General features: G+C 49.0%; 1 protein-coding gene; it reads right to left on the reverse strand.

Annotated features, from left to right (window-relative positions):
- Window positions 1-7,158: 7,158 nt before the first annotated feature.
- On the reverse strand, window positions 7,159-7,674 carry GSTUM_00005963001 (uncharacterized protein). XM_002838057.2 has 1 exon: window positions 7,159-7,674. Exon 1 carries the CDS (start codon window positions 7,579-7,581, stop codon window positions 7,210-7,212), a length of 372 nt encoding a protein of 123 aa, XP_002838103.1. The 5' UTR covers window positions 7,582-7,674; the 3' UTR covers window positions 7,159-7,209.
- Window positions 7,675-12,561: the final 4,887 nt, after the last annotated feature.

The following is a 12,561-nucleotide window of genomic DNA, read 5'->3' on the forward strand; positions in this document are numbered from 1 at the left end:
TGGTGTCAATTCAAACAGTGCTCCAAACCGTCCGGGGCGGCCAACAGGGCCCTGGCGGGCTGTAGTCCCGGGCGGCGATCTGGACGAACGCCAGGATGCCTGTCCGTCTGGCCAGCACCCAAGGACGGACTGACTGGATGCTTGAGTTCACTGAATGCCATGTCCGCCGCCTTGGTAGTGTCGACAGGATAGATATCGCCGTCAACGGGACAGGCTGCCGTCTTATTAACATCGTGTCGGAAGTTTGCAGGATTTGGATAGAGCGGCATACTAATGTTCCAGGCCAAGATTTCAAGATAGAGGCCATAATAAATGAAACTATTAGCTAACAAGTCCCCAGGCAAACCAGCCACTCCGGCGACTAAACTTTCGTGAATGGCAGTAGGCATAACAAGTCTTAAATAGCAGTCCTGATCCTCGAAGCGAAGTCTGGTAGTTGTTAATACCTACCTTGCTAGATGGGGGAAGATACTTACCAAAAACCACTGGCGTCAAGTTTATAGTTCGGATTCACAAGGCGTGCGAAGCTACCTCTCAGCTGGCGTCAGCAAACACAAAAAACTATGAGTTTCAAGAGCGTTCCTGATTATGGGTAAGCTCACTTAAGCGATGTTGATTTTTCTTGGATGGGGCGGCTCTCTGATTTGTCTTGTGTGAAGAGAGCTTATGTGTGTAGATTGTTGGGAGTGAATAACCGTAAGCACAAAATGCGCAAGCACCCTGGTCTCAGATTTCATGTAACGATTTGACGTTGCATTGGGTGGTTTTTTCGGGGTGCCTTGCGTGAGTCGGAGTTGTCCAGGGTGTTGGCAAGAGAAAATTCGTGCTTTAGGGACCACTCGGCTTAGAATATCCAGCTGAAAGCTACTACGCCGAGCCACGATTGATTCTTTCCTGACTCTCTATCCAATTCATGGCAGCACTATAAGGTATTTCACAACTACTTGATCACTGCAGAGAAATGGGTTACTTTTTCATCCGATCAAATTTTTGTTATCATGGGTTTGTGCTTCAGATATTGTTACAACTTCTTAAAATTAAAATTCTAAGCTGTGAATAAATTGTTAGATAATTAAATTGTTGTATGGGAAGAAATTACATTTTTTAAAGGAGATAAAATGTTGGGTTGGAGAAACCCGTTGCCAATTGGACAAAGCACACCGGGGCCGGCATAGAAGAGCTATTGGGTCCTTAGGGAATGGCGGAAAAAGGTATCGCCGGTTGCTGGGGCAGTGGGGGGCCATAGCTCCAGTGGCGGGGTCCGTGTACTCCATAGCACTTATAGTACCTCCCTTCTCCCCCCGTTCCGCAGACCACCACGCTTCCTACAGACTGCCGCGCTTCCTACAGCTACAGCTCGCGTTCTTTATCGCCCACCCGCCACCCCTACCAGATACCTGCGCCCTCATTGCATCATTGGGACATATCGGTGGTAACACTCTCCCATGGCAAGGGCAGCGGCAACGTCACCAACACCAGAGACTACAGAAGAGCGGAACTGATTTGAGAGTCTGAGCGGATAGGGGGATTTCCTTTGGCGTTGTCCTTGGGTTGTTTCTTGTTTTCATTCCCTATGTTGTATTGTCCAAATACTATTAACCAGCTTTGGAAAATTTGTAGAGCAAGTGATATCTCATGACTGGTGCAGAAATTGTAATAACTAGAAACTACAATATGAGGGAAATGGAAAAACAAGCCATTCATGGGGAAGTACAATACTTCCCAAGGCAATTTTACATGCGCAAGATCTATAGCAACAAATGCCATCCGCTCGTGGTGTAGGCTTTGTAAAGATTCCGAAAAATCGCATTCCATATCGTGCGCCCGACGAAATCTATTGCTATTCGCAACACCCCATCCCCGCAAACTCTTCCGATTCTCGCCCCTATCGCGTCTATCCGCCCCACACACCCGCTCCACACGGCCCGAATGATGCCAAACGTTGTCATATCGCGAGCGACTCATACCGTACCGCAAGTCACACCCGCAAGGCAAAATACTGCAAAATGGTATCATGCATCAGTAAAATCTGATGCTGGGAAATGGTGTCTCTTGCCATAGGAGTTTGGTGTTACGGAAAGTGGTGGTTGGTTAAGCTTCGCCGCGATAAGAGGGTGTGGAATCACCAATCTACAGATATTAGAGTATGCTTGGGCGAAATACTTAAGGACGCGGCTTTGGTAATATAGGAGGATCGTGTTTGGGGGGCGCTCCCGAGGAGCAGCTAAGTTGGACCCACGACGTTCCCGCTCGAAACACTGGGGTTAATTGTGTAAAATGTGTTTCCCGGCTATCCACACCGGCCCGGACAACGGGTCCGGTGATCTTGCGGTGAGTTGTCGCACTGTACCGCACTGTATCGTGCCGCGCGCTGTGTTAACCGCTCGCTCGAATCTTGAACGTGACAGAGTGATTACTCATGAGTAATATTTTCACCCCTCGCCCTCCAATCGCCGTTAACGAAGCAGTATGATAGCGGGAAGGACACCCCATTTCAACCGGAGAGGTTTTCTCAAACACTCACTCTGGGTGGAGCTCATGTCACTGAAAGTCTGGCAGGGTTTTTTTATGCTAATCTCGGACCCCATCCTCTATAACTTAGGGTGAAACTCTACGAGGTGCGGTTTGTAAGGTTTGTAGTGCCTGGGTGCACGTTGTTTGAAAGGTAGGATTTTCGAACACAGTGCTCAGACTACGGATCCTGAACTGGCGGAGTTGAGCGTCTTTTGTTGCTTGGTTGCTTTGGGTACGGTGGCTCACAGGCTTGCATTTGGCCGGCGGTATCATGCAGAGTGCTCAACCCTCTACAGTCTCGCAAGAAAACAGCTTTTTGCTCGACGGTAAAAAAATATACCATATCGGAAGAGAATGTAAATTATATGCGTTAAGTTACTACTCGACTGCCATTCATCCCTCAAGTTCTCCTCCCGTAAAGTGTCGGCACTTGCTTCCCCCCGCCAGGGGCTTCATATGTGTTGAATAACTTATCCATAACCGAAATGCAAAGGCTAAAGATTGAGAGAAAGCAGAAAAAGGAACGTGCCAGAAACACCGTTAAGGTATACTTAGAGTATATGCCGATGAATGAATTCTGAGGGAGGGAAAAAGAAAGAATAGAGCACTACCCCTTTGTAATAACACAAAAAGAATGCTAAACTAGAGCTGTGAATAGTGGCAAAACGGGAGAAGGCGCAACACAGTATCGAAAAGGGTGGAGCGGGGATGGAGATCGCACTGCTGGAGTTAAAGAGGGGGTACTGAGGAAGCGGGGATGGGATGTTGGTTGATGTGGTTGAATAATTTACTGCGGGGTCCGAAGTAAACATACTACCTTGCGGTGTCCTGATAAGGCAGCCATAAGGGGAGTTGTTCGGCCCAGCAGATCTGCTGGGTTGAGGTTGACATCGGAGCAGGTTAGCAGGGTTCTTACGGCTCCTGCATGGCCAGCTCGGGGGAGTGGTGTTCTGCCAAGCCGGTCCCCTAGATCGTGGTTGACACCCTCACGGCTTAGCAGAATCCTTACGACTCCTTCACGGCCATTTCCAGAAGCAAGAAAGAGTGACTTTTGCTCCATCCAGTCTTCTAAGCTGGGGTTGACATGGGTGCGGCTTAGTAGGATCCTTGCGGCTCCTTCATTTCCCTTTTCAAAGGCTAACCCCAAAGGTGTGCGGTCCAACTCTTCAGCTCGGCTCAGATTCGCCTATTCTATGCTCAACTTGTGCCGCCACCAATTCCTCGATTCGAAAGTATTCAGAATAGAGCAATCCACTAAACCCGCTGAGCTACACGACAAGTGCCACGGGGCTCCTCCGTTGAATAAAAATATATTTGCAGCTACTGTTGAGGGTATTGGCCTAGAATCCCAAGCGCAAGGTGCTTCACAGATGTTGTGAGCTCACCCCGGGCATGAGCTCCCCAGTGAGAAGAAGCATAGGCGAGAAGCGGGAATGCACGTGGTGTAGTTTTGAGATCAGGCGGGAGTTCCCGAACTGACTGAATAGCCATATAGCTCAAGCAAATCTCGGCCATAGTGGCATGAGGACTCTGAAAAACATTGTCCTGGTGGCTGCGCAAATATTCCTGTAAAGTAGCATGCACAAGACGGACAGTTGATGACGCATTGTCGATGGTGACTAACCCCATACAACATTCTACAATAGTCTCTATCGGAGGAACCATTTCAGCATCGATATTGGGGGATCCAATTTCCATCGCGAGGGCATGGCATAGCTCATCGATGAGTAAGGGTCGTTCCGCTAATGAAATCCACATCAAGGCCGAAATTCCAGACCTCGCAAGGGCTCCACGCTGCTTTTTTATTCTCTCCAGGGTAGCTGTGTAGGCGTCGCTCAAGTCATTTGTCATCTCACGGAGCTTCTTTCTTCTCCCGCCTATGGTGATCTCTCCTAGGATTGAATCAATCTGCAATGTGACTAGAAGGAAGCTTTAATCTATCGTCAGCTATAAGCTCGCAATCATATTGGGCCATACCCACATCTCGGAAGATTCTTTAGGAATTTTAGTCATAATCTCTGACCTGAGGCCAGCGTCCATCGCTCTAGGATGTGGATCGGTATCCAGTTTTGTCGCCAAGTACTTTTCTATGTCACCGAAGAGGGGCTGTATGGTGATTATTCTCATATGAAGTGAGATACTGCTTTCCACTTCCGATTGGATATGGGGCCTCGCGGTGAGAAACAATCTTGTATTTGGTGACTTATCCAAGATTTGGCGCAAGGAGCGTAGAAATTGGGCTCTGTACTCCGGTACAAATTCATCCAGTGCATCGACACAGATGAATACTCGCCGGAAGTGCTCCAACACCGCCGGAAATAGTTCAATAATCTTCGTAAGCTCTAATGCCCGTCCTCCAAGATGAGGCCTCGCCACTCCAAAGGCTTGTATGACCGCTTCCGGAATTTCCCGCAACCCCGCCACGAACTGCCTCAGGAGGCTCCCAATCATGACTTCCGCCGTTTGCTCTTTTTGGCCACGGTAATCACAATACAGACAACCAACTGCGACATTCTGGCCAGCGGTCTCGTCGCAAAGTGTATCTATAACTAAGGAGCTATAACCGGATAAGTAGTGCCTTTGAGTACATACTGGGTCACTACTCCTACCAAATAAAACTCTTTCCTGCCCCTGGCACCCCAGGGCAAAACAAAATGCCACCAACCGACTGATCACTCCTCTCCTCCCGCCATGCTCGTAATCGGTTACTCTTCAGTACCCACTCCCCTACGCCTTTGGCACGGGTACGAGCCACATCGCTGTGCCTTTCCCACGACTCCAATGGGGATATCCACGATAGAATCCGCGATTCTTCATCGCTGACGGTTGTGTAATTGTAGGTGGTGTTATTCGAGTTTGTGACGTTAAAGCTACTGTTATTATTGTTGAACAGGTTTCGGTTGTAGCTGTTGTTCATGATTCTTAACGTGACACCTGTGGTAAGTTGATCTCTTTTCTTTGAAGCAAGATAATACTAGGCCGAGCTAGAGCGATGTTGGTGGTCGGTTCTAAGTAAAAGTGGGGCCGCCCTTGACCAAAAAGCAATATTGCCCTTGCTGCCTCAGTCATCGAGACTCGTTACCTGTCGCTCCTACCGCGACACATACCGTACCTTTATTCGGGTCCTGCGTAAGCCACATGTGGCAAAAACTTGAAACTGCACGCCACGTGATTAGCCAAGCCACAACGTACCGGCGAGTAATCCGCCGCGGCGCCACAGGCCGAAACCGCAGCCTTAATCTTTGAGTTGGCAGGTATCATACTCGGACGGGGGAGTTAATCCGTGAACGCTGTCGTACTGACCAATCCACCATAGATACCCCTCCTGGCAAATAAGCAACCGCAAATAGTTTGCAGAATTTGGCCCTCTGGAATTGAGCGAAATATAGATCTTAGCGATTTCTTCAGTAGGGGACCTTGCAAGACCCTGCCGGAAGGTACTTCACAGTGCATCAAGATATCAGTTTTCGCGTCTTTCACATGCCAGAAAAGCCCGGACCGTCCCAGTGATGGCGGGTCCTTCTGCCCTCGCCTACTATCGTGGTAGCCATAGTGACAGTCCCAGTGAATTTCTAGGGAAAGTGGATAACAGGTGGGACTACATGGCTAACTTGTTGGTACTTGTCGGATGTTATTAACTGCTTGGATTGCAGAGGTTGGGGAAGTTATCACGACTAAAGCGAGAAAAAAACAGCTGAATGAGGAATCTCAGAGTCTGTGATGACAAAACCGACTCAACCCTCAATCGCGGTGGAGCCCGTTTAAAGGATAGGAGAATATGAGGGGTGTGTTGGGGAAAAAAATTATTATGGTTCGCGTGATTGGGGAAGCGGCCGATTCCGTCCTTGATAATTGTGACGCCAGTAAAAGAAAAAGAAAAAAAATATTAAGCAGGAGCGCAAGTAGCTTATCAGAATGTAGATTCTGTATTGCGTGGGTTTATATTCTTGTCCCTTTTTGCACAATCAAGGTCTTCCCGTTGCGCATACCCATTATATGATACCGGTAGGAATGTGGACATTGTAGACTACCCATACACCCCTCACTTGTTTCTTTAACGGGGTACGGTCCCTTCCCCTCTTTGAGATTATTCTTTTTTACCCCCCAGTCAACGAACGAATAATCTTCAGAACTTGTGGCCCCCCCCATGAGACAATCAGCAACAGCATTCGAAACATGACTATTCACCATCCCCAGGCGGCAGCCCTCTACTCATGCTACCCAATCTTGAAAACTATAGGAAATATATCAGTAGACTATAGTATTTGTCCCATCGGAACAGGAAGAGGCCTCCGAGTGAGAAAACATGAGCCACATATCACCCACCGGCCCTCATATTCCCGTTAACGAGACTATAGGAGTCAGGTCAGCCCGCCTCAACAGCGGGGCTTCTCTCAAATTCACACGCTAGACGAAACCCATGTTTATGAGAATCTAGCACTGTTTCGTATGGGGATAACTTTCTAAGCTTTGGTGTTTGCAGCGGTAAACCTGGCATAAACGCATTCGCTGGCGGATTTGTTGGGTTCCTTTCCTTTCCCGGCTGTTTTGTATATTGGGGCTTGCCTGCTTGCCTCATTTGGCTGGTATCATGTAGGGTTTAATCTGGGGTGTGGCACGATAGTCTATCACGTCAGCGAAAACTATGAATTATATATATTACTACGAGGCTATTATTGAACTTTTAGCTTCTTTTTAGACAAGCGTCGACACCTTGATTCCCCCCGCGGAGCCCCGTGGGATCATATCATACATATTGGATAGCATATTATCTGCATCGGAAAGACCCAAGCATAAAATCCAAACCCCCCCAAGCCCACCAGAAACACCGTTTATTCTAGTTGGAGTATAGACGAGGAATATCTTTGGAGAGAGAAAAGAGAACAAGGGAATAAGAGAAGAGGTCGTCCGCAATATCGCTAGAAGGGAACATCGAGCTGAAGCTACGGATGACGAGGAGGCGGCAGAATTCTCGGCGTAGAATCGGAAGGGATGGACAGCCAAGATAAGGTGAGGGTGATAACTGCATCGGTGAAGCTCAAGAGAGGAGACGGAGGAAGCAGACATTCCAGAATCGATGTGGTTGAGAAATTTACCGCCGGGCCTTTAATAAACCGACTATTCCGAAGCGCCGATGCAAGGAAGCTATACTAAATGGCGTCTGGCCAAACAGGTTCACTGAGTTGTGGTTGACATCAGCGCGGCTTAGTAGCATCCTTACGACTCCTTCATGGCCATATACTGTAGCTTGGAATAATGGTGTTCGGTCAAGCCCATCCGGCGAGTTTGGGTTGACATCGGTGCGGCTTAGTAGGGCCTTTACCACCCCATCATGGCCATTTTCAGCGGCTCGAAAGAGTGGTGTCCGGCCACCCCCACCTGTTGAGTTGGGGTTGACCTCTGCACGGCTTAGTAGCATCCTTACCACCCCTTCGTGCCCATTCCCAGAAGCTCGGAAGAGTGGCGCTTGGCCAAACCGATCAACCAAGTTAGGGTTGACATCGGCACGGCTTAATAGAATCCTTGCAACTCTCTCATGGCCATTAACGGAGGCTCGGGAGAGCGGAGTTTGGCCATCCCGATCCGCCAAGTTAGGGTTAACATCGGCGTAGTTTAGTAGAACCAGTACGACCGCATCATGGCCATTTTCAGCGGCTCGGAAGAGTGGTGTCCGGCCACCCCCATCTGTTGAGTTAGGGTTGACATCAGCACGGCTCAGAAGGATCCTTACCACTCCCCCATGGCCATTGGCAGCAGCCAAAAAGAGTGGCGTTTGGCGAACCCAGTTTGGCGGGTGAGGGTTAAGATCGGCATGGCTTAATAGAGCCTTCACCACTCCAATATGGCCAATTGCAGAAGCTTGGTGGAGTGGTGTGTTTCCATGCTGATCTGTTGAGTTGAGGCTCACGCCAGCCCGGCTCAGCAGGATCCTTACAATTCCTTCATACCCGCCCCCGGAAGCTAGAGCAAGCGGTGTTTGGCCCATCTCATCTACTGAGTTAGGGTTGACATCGACACGGCTTATTAAAATCCTTGCTACCGCTTCATTCCCCCTTTCGGCAGCCAAAATCAAAGGTGTACGACCCCACTCATCCATTTGGTTTGGATTCGCCCATTCCATTCTCAACAGTGCTTCCAAAAGTTCAGCGATTCCAAAGTATGCAGCATAGTGCAGTCCAGTAAACCCGGCAGAGCTGCGCGGCCAGTCCCGCGGGGCTCTTGGGTTGCACAAAAAGATGTTTACAGCTGCATGTTGAGGGTATTGGCCAAGAATGTCAAGCGCAAGATGCCTTACTGACCCTGTGAGCTCTTTCCGGGCATGAGCTCCCCAGTGACAGGAGGCATAGCCAAGAAACGGGAATGCAGGTGGTGCATCTCTAATATCTGGCGGGAGCTTTCGAACTGATTTAGTGCCCAGATAGCTTAGGCAAACCCAGGCGATAGTAGAATGAGGGTTCTGAAAGACCCTATACTGATGGCCGCGCAGATATTCCTGTAATGTAGCATGGACAAGACGGACCGTAGACGACGCATGGTCAATGGTGACTAACCCCATACAGCATTCTTCAACAATCTCTATCGGAGGAATCATTTCAGTATCGATATTGGTAGATCCAAGTTCCATCGCGAGGGCATGGCACAACTCATCGATGAGCAAGGGTCGTTCCGCCAATGAAATCCACATCAAGGTCGAAATTCCCAACCTCGCAAGGACTCCACGTTGCCCTTTTATTCCCTCCAGAGCGGCTGTGTAAGCGTCACTCAATTTCTCTGTAATCTCGTAGAGTTTCTTCCTTCTCCCGCTTATGGTGATCTCCCCTAATATCGAATCAATCTGCAATTTGACTAGAAGGAATCTTTAACCCATCGTCAGCTATAAGTTGGCAACGACACTGAACCATACTCACATTTCCGAAGATTCTCTAAGAATTTTGGTCATAATTTCTGACCGGAGACCATCATCCATCTCACTAGGGTGTGGATCGGCATCCAGTTTTGTCATCAGGTACCTTTCGACATCGCTGAATAGGGGCTGAATAGTGATTACTCTCATATGCAGTGGGATATCACTTTCCAGTTCCGATTGGATATAGGGCCTCGCAGTAAGAAAAAGCTTTGTATTTGGTGACTTATCCAATATCCGGTATAGGGAGTGTAGAAATCGGGTTCTGTACTCCGGCACAAACTCATCCAGTGCATCGACACAGATGAACACTTGCCGGAATTGTCCCAGCACCGCCGGAAATAGTTCAATCATCTTCGCAAGCTCTGGTGCCCGTCCTCTAAGGTGGGGCTTCGTGGATTGAAAGGCTCGTGTGATCGCACCAGGAATTTTCGGCAACGCAGTCACAAACTGCCTCAGGAGGCTCCCAATCATGACTTCCGCCGTTTGCTCTCTCTGCCCCCGGTAGTCGCAATAAAGGCAACCAACCATGACATTCTGGCCAACAGTCTCATCGCATAGCATATCTATAACTAAGGAGCTATCGCCGAGTAAGCAGTGGCCAGAATATATACGAGCACAAATATTACCAAGTAAAGGTCTTCCCCGCTCCAGGAGCACCCTGACAAAACAGAACCCTACCAGCTGACAGATGGTTTCCGTCCTGCCGCCACGCCTGGAACTCGCTACTTTGCAGTACCCACTCCCCTACACCTTCAGCACGGGTGCGAGCCACATCGCTGTGCCTCCTCCATGACTCCAATGGTGATATCCATGATAGAATTCGCGATTCCTCATCATCGGGGGTTGTGTGACTGTAGGTGGCGTTATTCGAGTTGGTGACTTTATAGCTACCGTTGTTACGGCTGGGTAGGTTTCGGTTGTTAGTATTGCTCATGATTTCTGGTCGCAGGCGAGTGGTATCTGTGATGATATCTTCTCTTTGAAGCAAGAAAACGCTGGATAGAGTCAGAGCGATGTTGGTGATCAGTTTCTAGAGGAAGCGGGGCTGAGTCTCGACAAAAAGCAATACTACCCTTGCTACCCCAGTCTTGCGGCATGTTAATATACTCTCTAGTGCTGCCGTTGCTTGTACTACATACTGCGCTGTCCACAAGTGTGGCAGAAGGAATTGGACAAGCCAGAGCAGACCTCCGTACCCTATGAACACCAGTATCCGAGCTCGTAAGTAGATAAGGATATGTTTTACAAACAGTCCCGATTCAAACCCCCCGGTATCAATATTCGACCCTCCGTGAGTTGCATGCGAAAGGTAGATGGCGATTTACCTAGTATGGGACACAAGTAGAACAATACTCGACTAAATGCCCACTGACTAGCTACCTAAGGCCAACCAGCCAAATACTTGTACAGTACATGCATCCCTGTCTGTTCGGGTTAGTCGGCTACGGTACCGTACAAGTACAAGTAATAGTACTACCATTTACGATATTAGGGAATTGGTCGAAAAGGGGAAAAAAAGGATCAGCAAGATCCTACGCATGGGGTAAGGAGCAACTGGTCCATATTGGCGGAAAAAAGCAAGGTCTGGTTGACATGAGCAACCCGGGAGTGGATACTAGGCGAATTATCTTACTTGTACTGTACAAACAGGGGGAGGATGCTTGAGTAGTGTGAGGTACTCAAGTTCAGTAAAAACCAGTCCCTTATGAATTTACTCGTGATCCCAAATAGCCCTTCAGAATCACGGATTCTCGTCCCTGGAGGAAAGTACGCAACTATGCAACCGGTCTAGGTTTCTGACTCCTACAACGCTATGTTTCTTTTCACAGCATCTATCGATCGACCAACACAACCCCTACTTCACCACCATAAGTCCCGCTCAAAACCATGGCCGAGTGCTTTATGGCGCGGTAATCCCAGTGGTTTTTTCCTATTAAATTTTACTCACATGATAGGGTACAGTGCTGGTACAGTACAAGCTCTTAGCTCGCAACCTTCCGTATGAAGGAACAACGCATCGTTGAAAAATCATCCATGCTGCTCGACATGCTCGGAAACAGTTCGACATACTTAGGCCATTGTTTCGCCTGTTCGGATGGAAGATTCCGAGATGGGCTTTAGAGTAACGCATCATAGAAAGAAAACATGCACTCCACTGGAAGCAAATCATGTTCTCGCCAGTATGGAACGTCAAAGGGGCGGAGCGGTGACGGTCCGGGGGCGACAAATGTGTCGAGCGATAGTCTAGTGTTGAGAGAGTCGAATGAGACACCCCGCGAACTCCTCCACTCCTCCAAAGTCGTGCGCTAGCGATCAGTATTTTTCTGCTGCGTTACTAATCGTCGTTTCGTTTCCTTTCATTGGCGTTGCCGCTTCACCGCTTTCCCCATTTCATCGCAGTTTCGCCGTTTCGCCGTTCCCGTCGCCGCACCCCTTTACACCCCCACTCATCCGAGCGACCCTCTTCTCCACTATCAGTATAGTACTATGACATCGGAAAATCTGGTTTCTGTACGCTCCACGGACCAGAAAAATCCGGACCGCCCCGATGGCCGCGAGTTGTGTTGCCGAAAAAAAGCAATAGCACGCTTGCCATCTCAATCGCTGTGACTACGAGTAGTCACCCGCTACTGCACAGCACTATCGTCTATCATGCTGCGCAACACCACCGCCCGAGCAGATCGAGAAAAAATTACATATTGTGCCCCACCCGATTGGCCAAGCTACGGCAAAACGGTGCACAGGCCACCGCCATGTCTGCGACCAGGGCCACAGTATAGTATCAACACTCGGATAAGTATGGTATGCTCTACAACTTGTCCCGGTCCGAACATCCCCCTGGCATGAAAATTCGACTCCATGGTTTTTAGATGGTCCCTACAGTGTGGGAATTTACCCCACATCACAAAATGTGGGCTTCCATGTTTCACACGGCGGAATAGTTTCGACCATTTCACTGATTTGAGGGCTTGTCGTGGCTATTTCCCTGCCCTCGCCCGGTGTCGCAGCACCCATTATGACTGCCCTCATGGATCTGCAGGAGAAGTGCATAGCAGGCGGCACTACATGGGTAACCTGTCCGTACCTGTCGGGTTTTATTCAGTGCACGGAATATAGAGGTGGGGAGGGGTGTTATTATG

Source organism: Tuber melanosporum (assembly GCF_000151645.1).
Source record: "Tuber melanosporum whole genome shotgun sequence assembly, scaffold_22, strain Mel28".
Lineage (NCBI taxonomy): Eukaryota > Fungi > Ascomycota > Pezizomycetes > Pezizales > Tuberaceae > Tuber > Tuber melanosporum.